A 26,448-nucleotide genomic window follows, 5' to 3' on the forward strand; every position below is an offset into this window, starting at 1 on the left:
AATTGTAAACGGTTGTGATCTTGACATTTTAGTTAATTGTAAATAAGTTGTGGACTAATATTTTTGAAAAAAGTTGTGGTCCTTTTTACAAGACAGTTTGTAGTTTCTTCTTAAAAAACATAGAAAATTTGGGTTCAAATTTTGAAGATTCCAGCACAAAACAACTGGCGCAGACTGGGGAAGCCGGCGACGAGAACCCGGTCATGGAGAGGGACGCCGACGTCACCGCTACGCTGGAGGTCATTGCGCCGCCGCCACCCTCCGGAGGCGCGCCAGGCGGACAACCGGCAGATCCGCCAGTGCCACCAACCGAAGGCGCGGAGGCGACGGGCCTGGCCCTCGAGGTCGGTACACTGACGCGCCGCCGTCTCGCGAAGGCGGCCTCAGCGCCGCGTCCTCTGGATACCGGCGCTACGAGCTCCTCGATCCTGGACACCGAGGTGTCGAGCGCTGCGCCCACCGGGTGGGTGCGGGGAGGCGGGACGGGCCCGTTGAACCGGGCGCTCTTGGACGTCCAAGCCAAGCTCCGCGCCGAGGGCGACGCCATCAAGGAGTGCACCAAGGCATACCTGGCGTCACGAACGGCCATCCGGGTACGCATCCTTTCTTTGCTTTGCTTCCTTGTTTTTTTTTCTTTATGGGGGCGCGCCAGCGCACCCACTGGGTGTAGTCCCCGAGTTTCGGGCTGGCTGCTGAGCAGGCGACTCAGAACTCTAATCGGCGAGTTCCAAGTACCAATGCTTTTTTCTTAAAATTTGATGCAGGATTACCACAATCTTCGCGTGACCTCCTTCAACGCCAATGTTGAGGAGCTGGCCAAGCGGACCGCCGACTTGTTGGACAACCGGGGTGAGTTTTCTTCTTTCTCTGCGGGGGCGCGCTGGTGCACCCGCGGGTTGTAGTCCCCGAGATTCGGGCCGACTGCTGAGCAATCGGGCCGGATCTCCCCGGTGACCATTCTTCTTTGCTGACGACTGACATCCCTCCCCCTCTTTTTTTAGAGGCCAACGCTGCCCTTCAGTAGCAGCTGGGCGAAGTCAAAACCGCGCTGCGCGTTAGGAAGGAGGAGTGCGACCGACTGACGGAGGAGCGCGACCGGCTGGCTACGCAGCTGGCGGAGCAGAAGGAGCTGCTCCAGAGGGCCCAGAAGGAGGTGGAGGACAAGGAGACCGCCCTTCTTGCTGAATTTGCGTCCGAGCGCTCCTCCTGGACCGACAAGGAGGCGACGCTGGTCTCCGGCTTCCAGGCGATCGAAGATCTTGTCGATGGTGAGCTTCCATTTGTTTCTTTTTCTGGGCTGCCGACTGCTAGTCGAGTCGGCCTTAAATTTTTAACTTTGTTTCTTTGCTCTTCTTCCTTAGCAGACTTCTTCCCCGGCCATTCTGACGCTGCCAATCAGGCCATCGAGGCTGATCGTGAAGCACGGAGGGCGGACGGCGCACAGGTCGCCGCCGACGCTCCTCGAACTCTTAACGAGCATATTCTGAGCATCGAGGCCCATCTTCGGCCAGCCCACCGGATGCTGCACCGGCTTCAACGTTTCTGCGCCCAGGCGATTGCCGCCCTGTGGCCGGACATGCAGGCGCCACGCACCCCCAGTCGGACTGCTGACTGGTTGGAGGTGGCAGCCGGCCATCTTGAGGCCTGGAAGGGCTCTACAGCCCGGGCTGGAGCCCGCGGGGCCTTGGAGTTCGCCAAGGCGTGGTATCCTGGGCTGAGTTTAGCCCAGTTAGCCACGTTCCGGCTGGAAGCTCAGGCGGAGCTGGCAATGTTGGAGGACGATCTCGTCAGGCACGCCGCATCGATCGCTGAGTACACCGACACAAGTGTCTTCGTCCCAGAGTGGGCTGAGAACGGCGAGGAGGCGCCGCCGGAGTGGTTCGGGATGAACCCGGACGATGGCGAGGACTCGGCGGAGGTGATCGACTTCAGTGTCAAAGAGGAAGGCGAGGAGGAGGAAGGAGACGAGGAGGAGGTGCCAGAGGTCGAGGCAGACGGCCAGCCCCAGCCTGATCGCGCCTCCAGCAACGAGTCATGCATAACTGAGCCAGCTGTCGCCAGGGGTGATCAGGCGGAGACCAACCAGCCGACTGCCCCGCCAACTGGCACCGCCGACCCCTCTGGTCCTCCGAGTCCATCCGCGGCTTCCTAGGCTGCCACTTTATCTTTGTTTTTCCTGCTTAGTAGTCTCAACGAACTTGCTATTTTGCACAATTCCACCCACTGGGTGTATCTTGAACTCCTATTTGATGATTCGGTCAAGGGCCTTTCTATGTAAATATTTATCCGCGTTCTATATCTTCTTGCTTATTGCTCTTTGGCTTTTTCCTTTGCTGCCTTCCCTTGGTTGCCGTTTGGCTAGTCGGACAGCCGCTCTGCGGACTGCCGCTAGATCAAATACTTGGCTTCTTTGGGAGGCAAGTACTTAGCCATTTAGAGTTTTTAGCAAGCTAATTTAGAAAACGGCGCGCCGGCTGCTCGAGAGTCGGTTGCAAAAGGCTGGAAACCGGCTTAAGCTATGTGCATGCTTTGAGTCCTTAGCCATTTTTCATATGGACACCCATTCTACCTTACTCCTGCTTGCCAGTCAGTCGCTCTGCGATCTGCGGCTTCTAACAGGAGACGGCTTGAGTGCCACAAACTACTTGTCCGGCTGCAGGAAGTCATTTCATAGCTCAAGACGGCAAGTCCCCGGGCCAACTAGTCGAACCCGGTGCCAAGCGAAAAAGAATAACATACTCATAGGCATAACTCATTATCATAAAGATAAAAGAAGGCAGTCCCCGAGATCTTCTCGAGGGGCTCGAAGTCTTTGTACTTTAATACAAAAGGTAGCATGATACATATTGTATTAACTGTAAAATTTTCAGAGGAGATTTGCATTCCATGGTCGCTCTGTCTCCTTGCTAGAGTCGTCTCTTTTGTGTGCTCGAGGCTTCTGAGCGTCGATCAGGTAGTAGGAGTCATTGCCCAACACCTTGCTGATGATGAAGGGGCCTTCCCAAGGTGCTGAGAGCTTGTGCTGGCTAGCTGTTCGCTGAATCAGCCGAAGCACAAGGTCTCCTTCTTGGAAAGATCGCGGCTTGACCTTCTGAATGTAGTATCGGCGTAGGCTCTGCTAGTAGATGCTGGATCGGCTGAGTGCCAACAGCCGGCCCTCTTCCAGCAGATTGACGCCGTCTTGATGTGCTTCCTCTGCTTCCTCCTCGGTGTACATGGTGACCCGAGGGGAGTCGAACTCTATGTCCGTTGGGATGACGGCTTCGGCACCGTAGACGAGGAAGAAGGGCGTGAAGCCGGTTGACTTGTTTGGAGTCGTGTGCAGGCTCCAGAGGACGGCTGGCAACTCATCAAGCCAGCAGCCTGCCGAGCTCTCCAGAGGCTCGACCAGCCGGGGCTTGATGCCGGACAGGATTAGGCCATTTGCTTGCTCTACTTGGCCGTTGGACTGAGGATGGGCAACGGACGCTAAGTCCAGTCGGATGCCCTACGTTGCGCAGAAACGAGCCAAGGCACCCTTGGCAAAGTTTGTGCCGTTGTCGGTGATGATGTTGTGCGGTATGCCGTACCGAATTGTGATGTCAGAGATGAATGTCACAGCAGTCGGACCATTCAAACTCTTGATTGGCTTTGCTTCTATCCATTTGGTGAACTTGTCCACTGCAACAAGTAAATGAGTTAAACCACCTCGCGCCGTCTTGAATGGTCCGACCATGTCCAGGCCCCAAACAGCAAAGGGCCAGGCAATAGGAATAGTTTTGAGTGCGGAAGCCGGCTGATGAGGCCTAGAGCGGAACTTCTAGCACCCCTTGCATTTTTGGACTAGAGACTTGGCGTCCTCAAGAGCAGTCGGCCAGAAGAAGCCATGGCGGAAAGCTTTGGCGACGAGTGCTCTTGAAGCCACGTGATGGCCACATTCGCCTTGATGGATGTCTTTGAGGATTGCCTAGCCTTGCTCTGGCTCCACACACCGCTGGTGAATACCAGTGACGCTGCGCCTTACGAGCTCTCTATTGATGATGGCGTACGCTGTCGCCCGGCGTTGCACTTGCCGAGCCGAGATCTTATCGGCTGGCAGCTCTTTGTTCGCCAAGAATTTGAGGATGGGTTGGGCCCATGAAGGTGCTGTAATTTCTGCAACCGCCAAGACTGCGACTTGGATGAGGGTGGGTGGGCCGGGAGGTGGCGGGTTGGAGTCGGCAGCCGCTTGCTGCGTCGATGAAGTCCCTGGGCAGATTGGCGCAGTCCCCGGGCCGGGTTCTGAAGTCTCCGGGCCGGCCACCGCAGTCCCCGGGCCGGGTGCGACTGCCACGATCCCCGCGCCGTCTGCCGGAACACTCGCGCTGGCTACGGGGCTCTTGAGTCGGATCCGACTACTTCAGGAGGAGCCGGCACGAAGATGGAGTCTGACTCTGGTGATGGCTTGATGGACGGCTTGAGGAGGCGCTGAAGGGCGACGCCAGACGGTATTGCCTGACGGGTGGAGCCGATTCGCGCCAGGGCGTCTGCTTGGTCGTTGTCGTTTCTTGGTACATGGAGAAACTCGCATCCCTCGAAATACCCACTGAGTTGTTGTACGAGGAAGCGGTAGCTTGCCATGTCTGCGTCCTTGGCATCCCGATCGCCTGACGACTGTTGGACCACCAAGTCAGAATCATCATAACACAGGATCCGGCGAATACCAAGCTCTTTGGCTAGCCGGAGCCCATGAATGAGTGCCTCGTACTCGGCGACGTTGTTGGAGGCGGCAAAATGGATTTGCAGCACATACTTGAGCTTGTCTCCCTTGGGAGAGGTGAGGACGATGCCGGCTCCCAAGCCGGTGCGCATCTTGGAGCCGTCGAAGTGCATTCACCAATGGGTGGAGTCGGGCGCTGGTGGTAGATAATGGGTTTCGGCCCAGTCGACGAGGAAGTCGGCCAGCGCTTGTGACTTGATGGCAGTGTGAGGTTGGTAGTAGATGGTGTAGGGGGCCAAATCTATGGCCCACTTGGCCACTCGTCCCGAAGCGTCTCGGCTGCTGATGATCTCGGCTAGAGGAGCCGTGCAGACCACAGTGATTGGATGCTCTTGGAAGTAAGGCTTCAATTTCTTGGTGGCAAAATGCACACCATAGCACATCTTCTGGTAGTGGGGGTAGTTTTTCTTGGAGGTCGACAGTACTTCACTCAAATAATATACCGGTCTTTGAACTGGTAGTGCTTTTCCTTCCTCCTTGCATTCTACCACAATGACCATGCTGACCACCCGGCTGGTGGCGGCGATGTAGAGGAGCATGGGCTCCTTAGGAGTCGGAGCCACCAGAACAGGTGGAGTCGCCAGCATCTTCTTTAGTTGGACAAATGCTTCGTCTGCCTTGTGGTTCCACTCAAAAAAGTGGTCTTCTTCATGAGTTGGTACAGGGGAAGGGCCTTCTCGCCCAGCCGACTGATGAACCGGCTAACGGATGCCGAACAGCCGGTGAATTTTTGTACGTCCAGTAGTCGGCTGGGTACCTTCATCCTTTCAATCGCCTTGATCTTCACAGGGTTGCATTCTATGCTGCGTTCGGAGACCAGGAAACCAAGGAGCTGGCCGGCTGGTACTCCGAAGACGCATTTCTTCGGGGTGATCTTGATCTAGAATTGGCGCAAGTTATCGAAGGTCTCCTTGAGGTCTTCCAGCAGTGTTCCACGCTTCTCCGTCTTCACCACCACATCATCCACGTAGACGTGAGCATTTCTGCCGAGCTGCTTGAGGAGACACTTCTGCATGCATCGTTGGAAGGTGGCGCCGGCGTTCCTCAAGCCGAACGTCATGGTTAGGTAGCAGAAAGCTCCAAACGGCGTGATGAAGGCAGTCTTCAGCCTGTCGGCTGGGTTTAACTTGATCTGGTGATACCCTGAATATGCATCCAAGAAACTCAACAGCTCGCATCCAGCTGTGGAGTCTATCACTTGGTCGATCCTTGGCAAGGCGAACGGGTCCTTGGGGCATGCTTTGTTGAGGCTTGTGTAGTCAATACACATTTGCCATTGTTTGTTTTTCTTCAGTACCAAGACCGGGTTGGCCAGCCATTCTGGGAAAAATACTTCCATGATGAAGCCGGTTGCGAGCAGCCGGGCTATCTCTTCTCCAACAACTCTCCTCTTCTCTTCTGACAAGCGGCGTAAAGGCTGTCTGACTGGTTTGGCATCAGATCGGATGTGTAATTTGTGCTCGGCGAATTCCGTTGGGACACCTGGCATGTCCTTGGGGGACCATGCGAAGATGTCTCGATTCTCATGGAGGAAATCGACGAGCTCGCCTTCCTATTTTCTGTCGAGGTTGGCTCCTACGACAGCGTACCTCTCTGGGTGCTCCGGGTCCAAAGGTATCTTCTTTGTTTCCTTGGCCGGCTTGAACAAACCCTCAGCTTCCGACTCTTTGGGATCAGGCGACATCTCTGGCTGCTTGCCTGCCATCGCCACAACTCGATCCAGCAGCCGCTTCTCAGCTGCGATCACGAGGGACTCGGCCAGCCGACTGCTCTCTGATGCGCAGGCGGACGACTTCTTGTAGTCGCCAGTTATGGTCAGAATCCCTTTGGAACTCGGCATCTTCATCTTGAGATAGGCATAGTGGGGGACGGCCATGAACTTGGCCAGGGCTGGCCGGCCAAGCAGTGCATCGTATGGGCTTTCTAGGTCCACCACCTCGAACCATATTGACTCACGGCGGAAATGATCTTTGTCTCCGAAGAGGACGTCGATCAAGATCTTGCCGATTGGCGAGCAGGAAAGGCCAGGGACTATGCCGTGGAACACCGTCCGGCTGGACTGCAGTTGCCTCTACCTGATTCCCAACTTCTCCATGGTGTCTTTGTACAAGATGTTGATGCTGCTGCCGCCGTCTATCAGGACTCTGGAAAAATGAGCAGCTCGCTTGTCCGTGGCAAAGGTGGCGTCCAAAACCAAAGCATAGGAGCCGGGTCTGGGCATTACTTCGGGGTGGTCAGCCCAACTCCAGCTGATGGGCTTCTCAGACCAGTGCATGAACTCAGGTGCGTCAGAAGCTACTGTATTCACCTCCTGCTGCTGCAGCCGTCTGCTGCGTCGATCGTCGGCCACACTGGTGAACACGATGTATGCTCCCTGCTCTTCTGGGTACTCGTCTTGCACTGCGCCGACTGGTCTGACCGCCGGCTGCTTGGGCGGAGGGGGAGGCGGCTGCCCAGCAGGTGGGGGAGGCATAAGGCCGTCTCCCTTGGTGATCCTGGTGAGCCAGTGGCATTTCCAAGTGGTGTGGTTGGACGGCTTCGCGCCACTGTGGAACTTGCAGGGTCCATCCAGAGTCTGCTCTTATGAGAAAGCCGGCTGCCAGTTGGACTTGCCGCCCTTCTGACGTCTGAGCGGAGGTTGCCCTTCCGGCTGTTGGTCTTCAACTGTTGCCACCTGCCGACTGGTGGAAGTCGGCGGGGGGGCTTTACGCTTGTGGTTGTTCTGCTGCTGACGCCGACTGGTGTCCCCGACTGGGGTTCGGGGAGCCTGAGGAGCCACCTTGCCGGTTGCGCTGACTTGAATCTCCGTCTTCATGGAGGAATCGGCCGTGGCGTATTTGTCTGCTATGATCAGCAGCTCGTCGAGGGTTTTTGGCTCATCGCAGAGAAGCTTGTGCTTGAGGAGGGTGCCCTCTTGGCATCCTGCAGTGAAGTACTCAATAGCCTGCACCTCGTGCACGCCCTCGCAAGAGTTGCGGAGCTCGGCCCAGCGCGTGAGGTAGTCGCAAGTTGACTCGCTGGGGCCTTGCACATAGAAGGAGAGCTGGCGGGGTTTGGGAGGTCGCTTGTACGTGTTGGTGAAGTTGCGGACGAAGGCGTCGGTGAAGTCGACCCAACTGTTGATGCTGCGGGGCCTTAAGTTGTTCAGCCATGTCCGGGTCGTGCCCTGGAGCATGAGTGGGACGTACTTCACAGCAACACGCTTGTTGCCGTTTGCTATGCTGACGGCCGTGGAGTAGTCGACCAGCCAGTCCTCTGGCTTCACGGAGCCGGTGTACTTGGGTGTGTCTCTGGGGAGCGTGAACCCTTTGGGGAAGGGCTCATCTCGGATGCGGGGGCCAAAACACGGCGGACCCAACTCATCTTCTTCCTCAAGCGCCAGGGATTGGTGGAGACGGTCGATCCGATGGCGGGCGTCGTTCTCACCGACTCCCTCTCGGCAGCCAAGGCGGTCGCCGAGTGTCGGGTGATCAACAGGCGGCGGGGAGACTCGCCTTTCCCTCCGAGGGGAGGAGGCGGGCAGTCGTCCCGTCGCTCCACTGTTCTTGGGCGGCCGTCTCGGTCGCGCTCTATGGTGATGCGAGTGTGACTGCAGCTGGCAGCCGGCTCCTTGTCTTTCCTTCCGCGGATGCCGCCAGTCGGCGTCCGAGACTCCACGCCTTGGTCTCGGTGCGGAAGCAGGTTATCATTCCGTCGGCGCGGCGCATCAGTGTGGCGGCCGGCCTCGTTCTGCTCAGCAGCCGCGTCAAGGAGTCGCTGCACGTGCTCCGTCATCAAGCGACGCTCTTCACCCTCGAACTTGTCTAGCTCGTCCGCCGCCGCCTGGGCGGCTCGAAAATTCTCCGCAGGTGTGGCGTAGACGGGGCGATTCGCCCCGAACAGATCGGCGATAGCCGCACCGCGCTGCTGGACCATGCCAAGGCGGCTAGGCCCAGTTGGAGCCGGCGTGCCACCCACCGCGCGGTCCATCTCGCGCTGGTAGGCTTCTGACAGGCGTCTCATGCTGGCCAGCTTTTTGGCTCCTTCGACTAGCTGAAGGCGGCGTGCCTCCAGCGTCTCGGCGTCGGCATCTTCAGGGATGGGCGCTGCCAGGTCTTGCAGCGCCGCGTGGAGCGGGTCGTAATCACCCTCGCCGGAGTGCTCGCCATGATCGATGACAAGCACTTCCGTGACGGTGCTTTCGCCGCTCTCCGCGCGAGGAAGCGGCTCGTCGTAGACCACCACGTTGGTGGGGAACGTGTCAAGCGACACGGTGTCGGAGTCGACGAACATTGGATCAGTGGAGCCTACGGACTCCAAGTCCCCAGCTGGCTCGCTGGCGACATGAAGTTGATCGAGGAGGCCCGCGAGGAGGCTCTCGGGGCCGCCTGTGCCTGCGTCGGATGCGGGCCCGTCGGAGAGGCGGACCTCGCCTACAAGATCGACGAGGCAACTAGCCGCGCAGGCGATTTCAGCGCCATGCAGCGCGTCAGCGCAGACTCCGTCTGGCGTGCCGGGCTGGCTGCGCTCGCCAAGGAGGAAAAGGGTTCCCGTCCAAAACAGGTCTCCGGACGATGGTGCACCAGGCCCCACGGTGGGCGCCAAATATCGGGGGTTGGGTGCGACATATGCCAATGGATGGATTATCATGGTGGGGGCGAGTAGAACGTCGCCGGTGCCTGGAAACGGGATGAGGCGTAGACACATATGCCGGCGAACTTTACCCAGGTTCAGTGCTCTCCTAGGAGATAACACCCCTAGTCCTACTCTGCGGGGTCTCCGCATGATCACTAAGGCAAAGTGAGTACAATGGTGCTCCTCGAGCTGTATCTGTGGACAGGAGGAGGCTAGGCCAGCTCTCTTCCTTCTCTAAGGTCTGGTCTAGTTCTAATGGGTCGGAACCCTTTGCATGGGTGCCCCGGGGGTTTATATAGGCCTACCCCCTAGGGGTACAATGGTAAACCGACTAGGCACAGGGCCCAGCCGTCAGTCTCTCCGCCCGCCGGCTTCTCTGCCGACTGCTGGGGCCCGCCGACTGGTGGGCCCCGCCGACTGGTCTGGTACAGAGCCGACAGGTCGTACCCACCATTTGCGGGTCTTGCCGGCTACCGATTACTGTAGCCGTGCTTCTAATGACGCAGGCTTGGTCATGGGGTCGTGGCTACAGCCCTGCTACCTGGCGGGCGATTACTGTAGCCACTGCCCGTCTTGTCTGGTTAATGGAGCGTGGGACCTGGGGGAGGGGCAAGCCGACTTCCGGGGGCCGGCTCCCTTCGGGTCCGGCTGGTGGCGCTCTTGCCGTCTTCTGGACTCTCACTGGCCGGTAGGGCCCATCGTCCATGGACCGTACCGACAGGCCGTCGTGGGTGCAGGACTCCACCTACTGTTGCTGATGTCAGGGATGGCACGGCAACAGTGCCCCGCCGGACAGAGATCTCCGCTGGTACGACGCACTGTGGCCTAGCCATCCCATGAAAAGGGGAGGGAGTGGGTTTTACTGTGGCCACTCCCGTCCCATCCCCCTTTATGAGGGCATGGGCTTTGCTGGTGTTGTGGGTCGACTCCCCGTGGCCGGCTTCTCTGGGAGCTGCCAGGCGGGAGTCGGCCCGTCTTGACCTCGCCTCCAGGACTCGGCCGCATGCGGGCAGTCGGTTGTTCCTTTAGCCGGCCTCTGGAAGGCGGCTCTCCATCCTGGCGTCTTGAGGGGCGTAGTCAGCCCTGATGTCTTGAAAGGTTCTGGGCCTCGGGTTAGCCTACCCGTGGCCCATTACTCCGACGGAGACAGACTTGGCAAAAATAGAAGCAACATATCATAAGCATAAATAACAAAGTTCATCGCACCCTAAAATGCCCTAACTAGAGTGATTTTCGCTAGTCGAGGAGGAGGATGGTTTAATTACATCACAAATAAAGTTTCACCGTGCATAACTCAAAGTTTTTTCATATAGAAAGTATGGACTAAACGGACACATTGTCATATATCGACAATCACTCCAACATGTCGTTCCATCCATCCAAGTCAGGGAGATAGTCCTTGAGCTTAGTGAAAGGCTTCATGTTGAGACGTTGAGAGGCTATCCATGTTCGGACGTCTTCCCGCGACATTTGTCCTTCTCCGTGGAACATCCCTATTTTTCCGACGACCTCCTTCATGATGATTTGGGCAAGTTCGCACTGGATGTTATAGAACTCAGCTCGAAGTCAATGATCCTCGATATCTCCTATGTCCTTTGCCCACTGTAGAATATGGGCATCGCTGGATCTAGGTGACATGCGAAGGTTCTGGTGATCCCGTCTGTACTCCAGCATGTAGTGTAGGACATAGAATCCATCATTAAGAGAATCGTTCGGTTGCTGGATGCAGCAGAAGTCGGTCTTATGGCCGAAGGCGGCCCTGCCGCCCCTTGTCTTCTTGTCCCTGACCTCTCCACCCCTTGCTTGGTAGTAAAACATAGCACTGTCGAGAACATCCTTGATGTGGGTGTAATCCTTTTTGTGAATGTTCTTCGACGAGTCCAAGTAAAGAGCGTGGGAGAATCGGGGGTAGAGGATGATGAGGACGGCGCGCCCGCCGCTGCGCAAAATAAGTACACCTCAAATTAATTAGCCTCCACCGTGCAAATGAATGGTTGAAATTGAAGGAAGGATAGCAGCGCGGATGACTTGCACGGGATGATAAGGCACGAGAATCGCCTCCTTGTCCATATTGGCGAGCATGAAATTGACGATGTAATCCCTTGCGTATTCACGGTGCTTTGCGCAGACTCCCAAGAAGCCCTCGTGCATGTAGTACGGGTCAGCAACACAGATATGAGATATCTGCTCAACCCCGATGATGTAGTTCATGTGCAAGGCATAAAGGCGGATAAACATAAAATCCAGCTTCTTCACGTGAAACATGTCGAATATGTAATCGAATTGGAGGAAGAACTTATCCACGGGGAAGCTGTCGACGTACGACATTTGCCGCGGAACGTTAACCACGTAGAGTGGGTATCCTGGATCTTTCGAGGCGATGAGGACTTTCTCTACCCGCAGCACATCATCATGAAGTCTCCTTATATCACCGAATCTGGCACGTAGCGCTGTTGCAGGTAGGATTGGTTGACCGGGGATATGCCATTTATCCGCATCGGGGATATCTATATGGTCCTGAAGCCGAGGCTGCTGAGGCGGCTGGATCATAGAATCAGCTTTTTTGCCTTTCCTTGCTCTCTTCCTAGACTTCTTTACTACCGGAAGGTCGTCCATAATACGTTGAGACGGCAATTCAGGCACCAACTCATGACGCTCAAACCCTGAGGAGGCGCCAGTATAGACATACTGTTCAGCGCCATCGTCGTCCTCATCCTCATCCATGGCGACGTCATCAGCGACTAATGGAGCCTCCTCCTTACCCCGTCCGCTATCACCCAACCCGACACCCGACGCTAATTGGGTAGGTGGGGTGTTGATGTTCATACCTTGTTGAGGCTGCGTGCTTGTGGGTGTGCTCCCAGCCGCCTCCAGACAAAGCAGACTCTTTGGCCACAACAGGACCCACCCATTGCAACAATCACCAAGCCGCCGCGGTGTCTCGTCGTCATCCCCCGCTAGTATTGGAGGAGGCAAATTCTCGTGGCCCGGTTTGACACTGGCCACAGAAACCTTGAAGACGTTCGGGGGGATCGGCCGGCTGATGGTTCCTTCGGCTTCATTATCGTCGCCTTCCCCACGTCCACCTTATGGTCGCCGATGGTGTACAATATGGTGCACGGGGTTTCGTCGGCCTGCAAAGAAAAGTCTGCGACGTGAGACATCCGAAAGGCAACGAAAACGGGAGATTATACATTTATATTGAAGGGGGCCGGTGTGACAGATACCGTGAGGGCGTCGAGCTCAGCCAAAGACGAAGCACCACCGAGAACGTCCGGTGCGGGAGCCGGTGCGGGAGCAGGTGCGGGAGCCGGTGCGGGAGCAGGTGCTGGTGCAACGCTAGTCGAGCTGCTCCCCAAGAAGTCAGCAAGGGGAAAGTCCTCTGCATTTTTTTCTAGATGTTGCCTTGTCCAAGTGAAAATGCCCGTCACCAAGGAAGTAGACAAATCTGCAACCACCTGTTTTGCGGCAGCTACCGCTGTTGCGACTATCTGATATGATTTCTTCTCAACCGCAATCTCAACCTTCTTGTCGATGTTTTCCTCAGTTAACCTCTGTCTTTCCTTTCTCTCCTCCGTGGTCTCACGGTAGTACTTCTTCCATGTGGCACCATCTCCGGCACCGTGCACGCGTCCATACGACGGTCGAGTATCCACCGGTTGTCATTTCAATATGTTCAACGCCCGGTTGAATGGAGTGTCCCACTTGGGCCTCGCCAATGCCTCAGACGGCGAGTCGCTTTCGGCCGCAATCCGGTGCTGCTCTCTCTGCAAAAGGCACAAGGATCGTTTACAAATATGACTAACATGTGCAGTCGAATTGATCAGAAACTAAAATTACCATCAGTCTCATGAACTCCGTAATGACAGGTTTTGTCTCATAAACCTTCTTCACTGGGTCCCAACGGTGCCGGGCCCTGAGGACGTCACGCTCCTGCGGGACGGTGAAATCCGCCAAGGGGTCTGGGATGCCCAGACTCGCGGATTTCGCGTCCTCCTTGGCCCATTTGGACCTCTTTCCGCCGTAACCACGGCTTCCGAGGTGGTGGCTCCCAATGTTCCTCTCTTGAAGCCCCTTCATGTACTTAGACTTTTTTTTTGGAAGCTTCGGCCTCGCAAGCCTCCTTGAATATTTGAAACTGCTCTTCCGTGATTTTCGGATTATCCTTTACAATGTCGGAGTAGGGTTCCTTCTTGTCGATGATCTTTGCTTTCACTCGATTTTTCCAGGCGGCCAACGCGTCGCTAAACTTGGTCATGGCGTGTTTGTTTATCTTCTTCATTGTCGGGTCCTCATCTGGATCTTTATAATCCTTCTCATTCCGGCCCGGGAACAAGAATATCTGGTGAAACTTCTTTAGGAGGGGGCTCCCCATATTTTCTATCTTCTGTAGTTTCTCATCGTTGATGGTGGCGGTTGTCCGTACGATGCAGCCTATCTGATTGCCGTAGCATCGACGCGCTTCCTCGGGCGCCTTTGGCTCAAAATTGCCGTCGTCCACCTCCGTGACCACCAGTCTAGTAGTCCTGAATTTGTTAGGAGGTCGTTGCCTCTTTGCTTTCGGTTCTACACCGGCTCCGCTCTCCGAGGCAGCGCCGGTCTCAGTCTCAACGCCGGTCTCGATGCCGGTCTGAGTCTCAGCGCCGGTCTCAGTCTCAGCGCCGGTCTCGATGCCGGTCTGAGTCTCAGCGCCGGTCTCAGTCTCAGTCTCGATGCCGGTCTGAGTCTCAGCGCCGGTCTCAGTCTCAGTCTCGATGCCGGTCTGAGTCTCAGCGCTGGTCTCGACATCGGCAAGGCTAAAAAATTCGTCTGCCGCCCGGTAGACGTCGTCGCATTCACCAGAACCCTGTCCTTCATCGTTGCTAGCCATGTTTCCTACGATTAAATCTAGTCAATTAATTCTATACCTAATAAAATGAATAATGACATAAAAAGGCCTATTGTTTTGCAGGAACGTTGACTCCTTCCCGGTGCGGCAAATCCCGGGCACTCGATATGTCCTAGTTTGTAGCACAAGTCATGCCGAAATTCATGGAAAATTTCGGCATGACCTTTGCTAAAAAGTGGACAAATCAAGAACCTGAATTTTGCCGGAACGAAAATGAATCAACATTCTGGCAAAACATAGGCCACTCGGTTTCATTCCCCGGAAACAACAAAAGGCCACTTGGGCACAATCGAACCACTTCAATGTCGATTATGATCAATGAGCAAACACAATTGAGGATTTTTCATATATCATGACCACTTCAGATTTGCATCTCCTAGTGTATGAACCCTAGAACTCAAATTATGTCCTACATTTTTGTCATAATAAAAATTCACTAAAAATTAAGAACCCACTAGACTTGCAACACTAATAGAAATTTATATTTTTATATTGATTTTTTCTCTAAACTAAATCCTACCACCCTAGTTAACATCTAGTTAAACCTTACTTTCCTAACATTTGTAATTAAACACTACAACCCTAACCCTACTGCCCTAGTTAAGCATATACAATTTTTTCCTACGGCGAGGGAGGCAGGGGCATCTCTGTCAAATTAACCTAACTAATTAACCTAACTAAATTAACCTAACTAAATTATTTTCCTAACTAAACTAACCTAACTAATTTAGAGATAGAGAGAGAGAGGAGGGGTGGGGGCTTACAGAGGATGGCTCCGGTGGTGGCGCGGGAGGCAGTGGTGGCGAGGGAGGCGGGGGCGTCTCCGCTGACGGCGGGGGAGGCAGTTGCGTCGAGGGAGGCTCCAGTGGCGTCGACTGCGGCTCCGATGGCGTTGATGAGGCCGTGCGGCTCCGGTGGCGTTGGGGGCGGCTCCGGTGGTGTCGATGGCGCGCGGCTCTGGTAGCTCCGGGGGGGTCGACGTCGGCAGGAGACGGCGGCGAAGTGGGGCGACGGTGAATCGGGCAGACGGCGGCGGGGTGGGTCGAGGGATTTGAGGGAGAAGTGGTGGCCGGGGGGAAACGGTTTTTTGGTTAAGTCAAACTTAGCGGTAGCGCTTTTCGCGAGACGCGCTATAGCTAAATTAGCTATAACGATTTTCACAAAACGCGCTACTGCTATAGCTATGTAATTTCCTTCATCTTTCTTATTTCCTTTTCTGTTTCTATAGCGGGGTCTAGGAAACGCGGTGCAGCTACGTTAGCTATAGCGCCTCTTACGAACAAACGCTACTGCTATGTCTTTCTCCTTTTTTCGCTTTCTCATTTATTTTGCTCTACATTTTATTTTTTCCTTTTTCCTTTTTCTATTTCTTTCTTTTTCATTTACTTTTCCATTTGTTTTTTATTTTATTTTATTTCCATTAGCAGTAGCGCTCTCCGCGCGAAACGCGCTGCTACTTATGTGCTAGCGATAGCGCGCTTATCTTAAGACCGCTACTGCTATGCGTAGCCTATCGGAGATAGCAAAGGGGATACTAGTGGTAGCGCGTTTTCATGCGCACGCGCTACTGCTATTATTGTATCTGTAGCGCGGTTTACAGACACGCGCTACTGCTACTATTGTATCTGTAGCGCGGTTTACAGACACGCGCTACTGCTATTTAACACTAGCGCCCTTTTTTAACACGCGCTACTGCTAAATTTCTTTGTATAAGGTTTTTAGTGTCCTGTTCCCCTCGTCAGATCCATCCATCCGTTTTTCCATCCGATCCACCTGACGCCATCGCATCCCCTTCTCGCTCGCAGGATTTCAGGCGATTCGATCCGGTCCAGGTCCATGGACGAGAATTTCAGGCGATTCGATCCGGTCCAGGTCCATGGCGTCCACGGCCGTGGCGGCGCTCACGGTGACGGACGAGCTGGCCCTGCCGCTCCGCGCGGTGGGGGACCTGGCGGCGGCCGCCCGCGTCTCGCGGGAGGAGGTCGTCGTCATCACGCAGTGCACCTCGCTCGGTAACACCCCCCCTCCCAAGCCCCTTCCCCCTATCTCCCAACCCCAAGCCGTGATTTCGCTCGAGATGGATGTGTGGCGGCGACCCGGTTTTCCTTGGTCGGGTCCATTTGCTAATCGGCGTCCCTGTCAATGGTTTCGTGTACCTGTGAGTTGGCTTGACAGGGTGCCATGCAAGTGGCGCTTAGATAAGTGCATCAATGCTCGAGGTTAGGGACTAAATTATGGTGATGGCGCGTGCGTCGTCTCCAGTTGTGAGGCGTGATGCGACGAGTTTGCTGGATAAGATGGTGGTATCCCGTCGGCACAAGCTAGGCAGCAGCCTCTGGTGTTTTGATTGGTGGTATCCGATCATCTTTTTCGCGGATAGAGTAACTTAGTAGACATGTGCATAAACGTGCCCGACTAAGTTAGTGAACTTTTTTTGAGGGCGCTAAGTTAGTAAACTAGAGTATTTGCTGATCCAACAAAGAACATGTGTTTGCCAAAAAGAAAAGGAACATGTCATGCTTTTAGGCGAAATTTAGAAAATCCCACTGGCTGCCAAGTAGCTGGCATGTGGGGTCTGATGCCAATTCTTCATGCTTGCAGACTTGTGCATTGACATTTCATCTTGTTGTAACGAGTGAGAAATTCCTGAGTGTCCGGGTTCCGGCAGTACCTACCCACTGCAGTTGGCAGCGCGCGTACGTATCCAGCAAATATGGTAAATCCGAGGGCACGCTCCTCCTCGACCGGTGGCTTATGATCAAATTTGCGATTGACCCTACATTATGAATTGCTCTCTTGCTCCTTCATGCTTAGACATGATGCGTTTAGACTTAAATTCCACTTATGATGTAATCTTTGCTAACTTAAAGTGCTACTCTGCCTGCACATGCAAACAACACATCATACTTACTACTTCCTCGGTTCTCAAATATACCATGTTCTGACTTCTTATCTAAATTAGATGTATATTGACGTCTTTTAGTGTGTTTTGTTCACTCATTTCTGGCCGTTGTGTCACTTTAGGTGATCTTTTGAGCAGCTGATATCTGGTGCTACAAGTCCGGAGTCCTTCTTTTCGCCCCAGTTCCGTTTGTTCTATATCTCTTTTGTATGCGTGTTCATACAGTCCTGTGGGAAGCATAAGCCATCAAGTGTTGCCTTGATATCTGCTTTTCTTCTCAATGTCGATATCACTTAATTCTGTAGTACTGAGTACTGATAATACTGAGCAGGGGGCTGGCGTTATGGAGGCTGTGTACGGCGACGACCACAAGTTCTCCGGTGAGTTGCCTCCATCTCCTACTCCTAGCTCCCTCTTTTCTGCTCCTATAGCAGTAGAAGGCTTTAAATGTGGTGCATGCATGAGGATCAATCATGCTGACTGCGTGACAATCATGTTTCTCATCATCGTAATTTTTGGTTTTGAAAAAAATACATGTTTTCTTGATCTTCTGTTAAGTCTGTTTATTTATAAATCCAACTTCCATGTTTTTTAGAGGCAAACCTGAAGACTGACCCCTAATGTTTCCGTGCAGGTAGTAACTCTGATAGGCCACTACACTTTCCAAATTCTAATGCTCGCGTGTTGGTCATTCCCAAGTTTTCACTACCTTGATTATGTACTCTACCGTACATTTCCAAAAATTCTGGCACTGTAGTACTGTAGGCACCGCGGAAATTGTGGCTTGTTGTTTAATTTGTTTATTCATTTGTTGCAGTCTGTGCACTCTTGTGGTGAAACTCTAGTGTTTTTGCAACCTACAAGTGTGTATGGGCACTGATTTCTAGAAGTGTTTGAGTTGACATCTTTGTTGGTTTAGATAGTACAGAAATTTTGAAGGGCGGATGATTTGCTTCTAGTTTTTTGAAATAGAGCTGACTATAGTTATGCATGAACAAGAATATGCTTGTAACTGGTGACGAATAGACCAGCTTTGCAGTTTGCCACATTGGTGATGTAAATGCCCCTAAATGATGATATCTTAGCAAGTGCTTTCTCTGATGTTTAACCTTGTTACTATCGTCCATAAGTATTGCCATTGATTTTGGTATATGAGCACTAGTGTTTCCTGCTTACAGCAAGCTATGTATTGTACATGTGTCCATTTTACCTGTGTAAATAGTTTGTTTCATACCTAGTAACATGTTTCCTCATAATGAATTATTCGTGCCATGTGAATCATTGCTGCTATCCTGCTACTAATGGATACAGGGACGAAATGCACAGTTTCCTGTCAAGTAGTGTTTGTTTGGTGACACGATGCTGTTTTTTCCTTCCAAGTATAATGCTCCTTTCATGTAGTGATGATACTACATCTATTTCATTTCGTGTTTATGCCTCTTCCAGAAATTGTCCTGCACCTACAGTAATCAATCTAACTTATCCATTTTATTTTATAGGCCTTCGAGTACAAGAGGCTGCTGCTTGACTATAACAGCGAAAATGTGCAATGTTGGATTAACGATTGAAGTGCATTAGCGGTTTATCTTCTTCTTCACAAGTCTGTTTGCAATGGGTGTACATAACTGTCATTTTTACCTCTTGCATATTTAACATACATGAAAATAGTAGTAGGTATTGAAATATATGTGAAGGTAGAAGCTATCACTGCTGCCTTGTGGGTCGTAATTCTTTCTCTCCAGATGTGTATACTTCCTGATGTATTGCTCATGCTCATATTCTGTACCGAGATAGTCCTAATATCCGTAGGGTTGTAGATTGATTTCCCCTGAAAAAGCTATGCTTCTTTCCTTGGATGATAAGCATGTTCGGCAGCTATGTGGAATCCTTAAGATAAATGGTCTTTAGTTTCTTTTGGTGCATCTGCATGCACATAACAGTCTGTTAGTTTCTATTTATATAATGAAGAAAATATGCTGATGTCGTTTGTTTATTATTATCTATTATCTGTAGATTGATTTTTAGGCCATCAGTACTTGTATGTATAATTTCTAGTATCTTGAATGAATAATTTTTCTTTAGGTGTCATGCGTCTTGTGTTACTACATACATCTGTCGTGAAGTACATGGTTCCAGAAGTATGGTAACCTGTAGTTTGCTCTACTAGTGATAGTAGGATGATGGAAACATCACTACTGAATGTAGTTCATGTTTCTTCAACTAATCATGTACTAGAGTTTCTATTCTTCTTGCTACTGTTTGGTTTTTGACGTCACTAGCTTGTACTGAAACGTGCAGACTTTACCCCTTGCTAGATGCTTAGGTGGAGGTGACCCAGGTGATGGTGATTTGCTCCAGCAGTTTCAGTTCCGGCAATGGTGGTGCTACACTGCTACTGCTCCTATGATGGCTATGCATTGGTAGGCTCGGCTGCCTCCCTTGGCTGTCGCTGTGATGGTGAAGCTCAGCCTAGGCTACAACCACTTCCGATGAGCTCCGCAGGTCCCCTTCTACCCCTCCTACTCGCTCCATGATTCTTTGCTTTGCCTTTGTGAGGTGTAATTGTTTAATTTTTGTCATAGTCGAGCATTGGATGATATATATGTTGTTAAGAGATACTGCAACTCCAAAGTAGACAATTAAAACATATTAGTAAAATCAGTATGCATCCCTAGTGATGCTTTATCTTATTATTTTAGTCCACGAGTGATGTGTTGGAGCATCACTGACTTGTATGGTTTTTTTCAAGGGTCTTTTACATCTGTGTCCCTAACTCGAACCCACCACTCACATTTGCCCCTAATTCGAAAGCCTGCTCAAAAATGCCCCTCCGCCGTTACGTGCCCTTACAGAAATGCCCTTTTGCGCCATTACCGTCCGGTCAAAGCCGGTCAAAGGGCATTGACCGGCCCCAAAAAAAAATCTAAAAAATCTGAAAATTTGTGAGATCAAAGATACTCAGGTTCGTAAGGTGCGTGCAAATTTTCGTGCTGCTTGGGCATTCCAGGAGCTCATGTCAAAGGAAAAACAGTAAGTATGTAAGCCTGTGAACAGTAAATTCAAAAAAATAGCAAGAAAATTCAAAAAAATATGAAATTTTTTGGCATCAAAGAGGCTATGGTCTAAAAGCTGCGTGCCAATTTTTGTTGTGTTTGGACATTGGAGGGGCTTGTGGAGAAAAAAACAAAATCTGGCCTGGGAAAAAACTTGGGAAAAAATGACTATTTTGTTTTTTCTTGTGAGAGCTCCTCGCAAGTCATTTGATCACAAAAACTTGCAAGCACCTTGTGCACCCAAGCCTCTTTGATGCCAAAAAATTTCATATTTTTTTGAATTTTCTTGCTATTTTATTTCAAATTTATTGTTCACAAGCGTGCATATTAACTGTTTTTTCTCGCCACGAGCTCCTGGAATGTCCAAATAGCACAAAAATTTGCACGCACCTTGCGCACATGAGTATCTTCGATCTCACAAAATTTTAGATTTTTTTTAAATTTTTTTGCTATTTTTTTCAGGACGGTCAAAGTTGTTTGACCAGACGGTAACGGCGCAGAAGGGCTTTTCTGTAAGGGCACCTAACGGCGGAGGGGCAAATTTGAGCAGGCTTTCGAATTAGGGGTATATCTGATTAGGTGGTTCGAGTTAGGGACAGAAATGCAAATGGCCCTTTTTTCAAGGTCTATACAAGTGCCATCTTTGTCTGGCAACATCTGCCTCCTGTGTCATGTCATGTATCTATTTCACTTTAAATGTTTTAAGTGAATGATGTATTACTTGCGAGTGTCGATGTACTGATGCAAACAGTGCTTGTGTACTTGTGACTAATCTGTTTTCCCTCATTTATAGGAGTTCCTCGGCCAAAGATATTCGAAGAAGCTCGAAGCCCCAGTCAGCGGCTCACTTTATATGTTATTGAACTTGTAATGCAGAATTTGCTTGGAATTTTGATGTAATGTTGATCTTGCTAGGAATTGGGTGTATATTTACTTGTTGTACCTGTTATTTAATGTTGGGTGTACTTTTTATTCAAATGCTGGGAATTTGAATTTGTGATAAATGTATTTAGTTGGATGTGAACATAATACTGAAAGAGTCTTTGGCCCAAACACTATTGGATCTTAAAAAGGCCACAGCCCAAACAAAGTTGGGATCTGTTTCAGTAATGCTAGTATATTAATTTTCGAAAATAAATAAAATGGACTGTTAGAGGGCTGAGTTCCAAAATTTAAAAGGACCACAAAAAGGCCGAAGCTTGAACAAGCATTGGACTGAAAAAAGGCCGAGGCCCGAACAAGAATTGAACTGTAAAAGGTTTTACAGCCTAGAAAATTGGTGGCTGAAATGTTGGACTTGGCTTGTGAAGCCGACCAAAAAATCACAGGAAAAAACAACAAATAGGCTTAATTGTTGGGCTCGGCCCATGTAAAACACCTAATCGGACCGGGCTGAATTTTATCAACGACCTTTTCAATTGGTCGCAATTTTACCACGTCAGATTGCCACGTCGGATCCAACGTGTCCTGGGCAGAGAGCTAGCGACCAAAGCAAAAGTTCATAGAATCAACGACCTTTTGTTTTGGTCGTGGAATTCCACGACCTTCTCACAGAGAAGGTCGTTAATTTCATTTTACGACCGCCAGCTTTTGACCTTCTGTTTTTGGTCACAAAAAGGTCGCAAATGAAAAACAATGACCTTTCAGTGACCAATAGTGATGGTCGCAAGTTGACATATTTCTTGTAGTGAATTAAACTCTCATGCTTCACTTATATCTATTTATAGAGTTAACAGGAATTGGTCATTCACATGGTTAGTTATAAAATCCTACATAAAATTTATGGATCACTGAATATGATATGTTTGGTTCCTTGCAATACTTTTGCGATATTAAGATGGTAATATGTGGGTGTACTAGTGGATGATTGTGGTTTAGTAAAAATATTGATATTAAAGTTTGTGATTCCTAAAGCACATGTATAGCTTCTAGTTTTGCGATGAAGTTGGAGCATAATTTATCCTTTGAAATCCTTTGTGTTATTCGGATCAATTGAGCGATGGTTAACTTGTCCAAACCTCCCCCTAGGGGCATGCGAGTAGTACTTTGGCTTTCAAATTTTCACAATAAGTACATGAGTTCTTTATGACAAATGCGAGTTTGTGGACTTACGCACTCCCACCTATCCATGTTTTGCTAGCCTCTTCGGCATCGCACATTGCCTGTTCTCACCTCGAGACTTGGTGCAAACTTCGCCGGTGCACCCCAACCATGATATGCTCTATCACACATAAGCCTCATTATATCCTTCCTCAAAACAACCACCATACCTACCTGTTATGGCATTTCCATAGCCATTCCGAGATATATTGCCATGCAACTTCCACAATCATCATATACATGACTTGAGCATTCATTATCATATTGGTTTGCATTATCGTCAGATAACTGGCATGATATTTTCATGGCTTGTCTATTTTTTGATATCTTTGCCATGCTAGATCATTGCACATTCTGGTACACCGCCTGAGGCATTCATATGCAGTCATATCATTCAATTTATCGATTTGTAAGTAAATAAAAGTGTGATGATCATCATTATTAAAGCATTGCCCCGGTGAGGAAAAGAATGGTGGAGACTAATGAGTCCTCGAAAAAGTGGGGATGAGGTCCATGACACTGTTCTAAAAAAATAGGCCAAAAAAGGGAGCCCATGAAAAAAAAGAGAGAAGAAACAGAAAAAGTGAGATAGAAAAAGAGAGAAGGGGCATGCTACTATCCTTTTACCACACTTGTGCTTCAAAGTGGCATCATGTTCTTCATATAGAGAGTCTCCATGATTTGTGACTTTCATATACCAGTGGCAATTCTACAATATATAACTTGGCTTGTATATTCCGATGACGAGCTTCCTAAAATGCTTGAGGTCTTTGATACGTCTTCGTCGTATCTATGATTTTTTATTGTTCCATGCCAATATTATACAACTTTCATACACTTTTGGCAACATTTATACTATTTTTTGGGACTAACATATTGATCCAGTGCCCAATGCTAATTTCTATTTATTAAATGTTTTTTGTTTCACAGAATATTCATATCAAACGAAGTCCAAATGCAATTTACAGATAATTATTTTGGAATATATGTGATTTTTGGGAGGTGGAATCAATGCAAACAGAGGCCCAGGGCCTCCACCACCCACTAGGGCGCGACCCACACCCCCTATCACGCCCATGTGTCTTGTGGTCACCCCGTAAGTCGGTTGGGTCTCTTCTTCGGGCGGAAGAAAGCTAATTTATGGGGGAAAATGTGTAAAAATTTTAGTGCAATCAGAGTTACGGATCTCCGGGAATTTAAGAAACAATGAAGGGCCAGGAAACAGGAACGCAAAACAGAAGAGAATAGAGGGAGAGATCCAATCTAGGAGGGGCTCCTATCCCTCCGCCGCCATGGCAACCATGGACCAGAGGGGGAACTCTCCTCCCATCTAGGGGGGGAGGCCAAGGAAGAAGAAGAAGGAGGGGGGCTTTCTCCCCCTCTCTCCCGGTGACGCCAAACCAGCGCCGGGGCAATCACCGTGTGATGGCGATCTACTCCAACAACTCCGTCATCTTCACCAACAACTCCATCACCTTCCCCCATCTATATCCAGCGGCTCACTCTCCCGCAACCCGCTGTACACTCTACTTGAACATGGTGCTTTATGCTTCATATTATTATACAATGATATGTTGCCATCCTATGATGCTTGAGTAAATTTCTGTTGTCCTACCGGTAATTGGTGAATTTCCATGATTGGTTTAATTTGCTTGTGGTTATGTTGCTATCCTTTGGTGCCCATCATATGAGCGCGCGTGTGGATCACACCATAGGGTTAGTTTGCATTGGAGGGCAAGGGGGACAGAAGCTTCTTCCTACCATAGAAATTGAAGCATACGGGATTGAAGGGGGGCCAATATATATCTTAACGCTATGGTTGGATTTTACCTTAATGAACGTTAGTAGTTGTGTATGCTTGATAATAGTTCCAATCATAAGTGCATAGAATTCCAATTAAGGGACGACATGCTAGTAGTGGCCTCTCCCACATAAAAACTTGCTATCTGTCTAGTAACGTAGTCAATTGCTAAGGGACAATTCCGTGAATCCTACCACTAGTAATCCACACTCGCTATACTAATTTAATTGTACTTTGATTAGAACAGCACCTACTTTTTATTTTCACGTTCTTTATTATGTTGCAAACCTAGCCTACCGCATCTACAAAAGTACTTCTAGATTTATTCTTGTTCTAGGTAAAGCAAACGTTAAGCGTACTAGAGTTGTATCAGTGGTCGATAGAACTTGAGGGAATATTTGTTCTACCATTAGCTCCTCGTTGGGTTCGACACTCTTATTTATCGAAAAAGGCTACAAACAATCCCCTATACTTGTGGGTTATCAAGACCTTTTTCTGGCGCCATTGCCAGGTAGCAATAGCGTGGGGTGAATATTCATGTGTGTGCTTGTTTGCTTTATCACTAGGTAGTTTTATTTTGTGCTCTTGTTTTCTATCTTTAGTTATGGGTAGGAAATGTAAAATACTAAAAAAATAGTTGTACCTACTAAGCCAATGGTTGAAGAACCACCCAAAATCTATCATACTACTGAACCTTTCTACTTGGATCATCTTCAATCCCTATGTGCTCGTGCTGAAAACCCAACTAGCTTAGTTGAGGGAAAATCATTAAATGAGCATTCTTATTTTGTGCGACACCGCTTATCTCAAAAAGGGAAACTTTTACGGCATCAAGTTAATACTATGCAACTTGGAATTTATGTGAATTATATGATTTTACTTGTTGTTCTAAAGACCCTAAGAAACACCTTCCCTACCAATGTGAGTTTAGTGATAATGGAATCTTATCTTATTATGCTAAATGTGTTTATAATTACTATGATATTGAACAAATTGAAGAATTTGTTGCTTTTAAGGGCGCTTATGAAATTGCTTCTTTGATTGAAAAGTATGATGCTACTCTTTAGAAATCTGAAATTTTTTCCATACTTAAATATTGCTATGAAAATTATGCTTCCAATGCTTATGTTAAACCCTATATTGAGGACTCCTCCGCTGTCCAAGAGGAGACTAATATTTTGCAGGAATCTATGGAAGAAGAAATTGCTGAAATTGTGAGCTCATTAGATGAAAAAGATGAAGAGGAGAGCGAAGAACAAAAGGAGGAAGAGTGGATTAGCTACCCGTGCCCACCTTATAATGAGAGTAACTCTTCAACTCATACATTGTTTAATTTCCCTTCGTTCTTACCGAAGGATGAATGTTATGATAAATGCTATGATGTCGTTGATTCATTTGAAATCCCTTTTTGATGAACTTGATGCTTGCTATACTTGTGGCCAAGATGCCAATATGAATGATGCTTATGGAGATGAAATTGCTATAGTTCCTTATGTTAATAATGAAATTGTTGCTATTGCACCCACACATGATAGTCCTATTATCTTTTTGAATTCTCCAAACTACACTATATGGGAGAAGTTTGCTCTTATTAAGGATTATATTGTTGGGGAACGTAGTAATTTCAAAAAAAATTCCTACGCACATACAAGATCATGGTGCTGCATAGCAATGAGAGGGGAGAGTGTTGTCCATGTACCCTCGTAGACCGTAAGAGGAAGCGTTATGACAACACGGTTGATGTAGTCGTACATCTTCACGATCGACCGATCCTAGTACCGAATGTACGGCACCTCCGCGATCTGCACACGTTCGGCTCGGTGACGTCCCACGAACTCACGATCCAGCAGAGTGTCGAGGGAGAGCTTCGTCAGCACGACGGCAATGATGAAGCTACCGGCGCAGGGCTTTGCCTAAGCACTATGACGATATGACTGAGGTGGATTATGGTAGAGGGGGGCACCGCACACGGCTAAGAGATAAATGATCAACTTGTGTCTATGAGGTGCCCCCTCCCCCGTATATAAAGGAGTGGAGGAGGGGGAGGGTCGGCCCTCCTATGGCGCGCCCCATGGGGAGTCCTACTCCCACCAGGAGTAGGATTCCCCCCCCTTCCCTAGTTGGACTAGGAGTGGAAGGAAGGGGGAGAGAGGGGGAAGGAAAGGGGGTCCGGCCCCCCACCCAATTCCGATTGGGCTTGGGGGGTGCCCCCTCCTAGGCCTCCCTCTCTTCTCTCCCACTATGGCCCAATAAGGCCCATATACCTCCCGGGGGGTTCCGGTAACCTCCCGGTGCTCCGGTATATGCCCGAACTCACCCGGAACCATTCCGATGTCCAAACATAGTCATCCA

At 50.0% G+C, this 26,448-nt stretch overlaps 1 protein-coding gene and 1 pseudogene across 7 annotated transcripts; one reads left to right on the forward strand and one right to left on the reverse strand.

Moving 5' to 3' along the window:
* Window positions 1-2,739: 2,739 nt before the first annotated feature.
* LOC147983724 (uncharacterized) lies at window positions 2,740-4,830 on the reverse strand (annotated as a pseudogene).
* Window positions 4,831-15,912: 11,082 nt separating this feature from the next.
* LOC125535553 (anamorsin homolog 1-like) lies at window positions 15,913-21,267 on the forward strand. 7 transcript variants are annotated; one of them, XR_015615726.1, is made up of 5 exons: window positions 15,913-16,252; window positions 17,265-17,324; window positions 17,474-17,522; window positions 18,642-19,644; window positions 20,658-20,982. XR_015615726.1 is itself a non-coding variant. In XM_087543072.1 (5 exons), exons 1-3 carry the CDS (start codon window positions 16,117-16,119, stop codon window positions 18,718-18,720), a joined length of 264 nt encoding a protein of 87 aa, XP_087399198.1. In that variant the 5' UTR covers window positions 15,936-16,116; the 3' UTR covers window positions 18,721-18,742; window positions 19,441-19,644; window positions 20,658-20,982. The 7 variants fall into 7 exon arrangements, 4 of the variants coding, with proteins under 4 accessions (XP_087399198.1, XP_087399199.1, XP_087399200.1 ...); XR_015615724.1 differs by lacking the exon at window positions 17,265-17,324 and adding an exon at window positions 20,989-21,267 and having other exon boundaries at window positions 15,922-16,252; window positions 20,658-20,819; XM_087543072.1 differs by lacking the exon at window positions 17,265-17,324 and having other exon boundaries at window positions 15,936-16,252; window positions 18,642-18,742; window positions 19,441-19,644.
* Window positions 21,268-26,448: the final 5,181 nt, after the last annotated feature.

The sequence above is a fragment of the Triticum urartu genome, chromosome 2A (genome assembly GCF_056163025.1).
Source record: "Triticum urartu cultivar PI428250 chromosome 2A, HENAU_Tu73, whole genome shotgun sequence".
Classification (NCBI taxonomy): domain Eukaryota; kingdom Viridiplantae; phylum Streptophyta; class Magnoliopsida; order Poales; family Poaceae; genus Triticum; species Triticum urartu.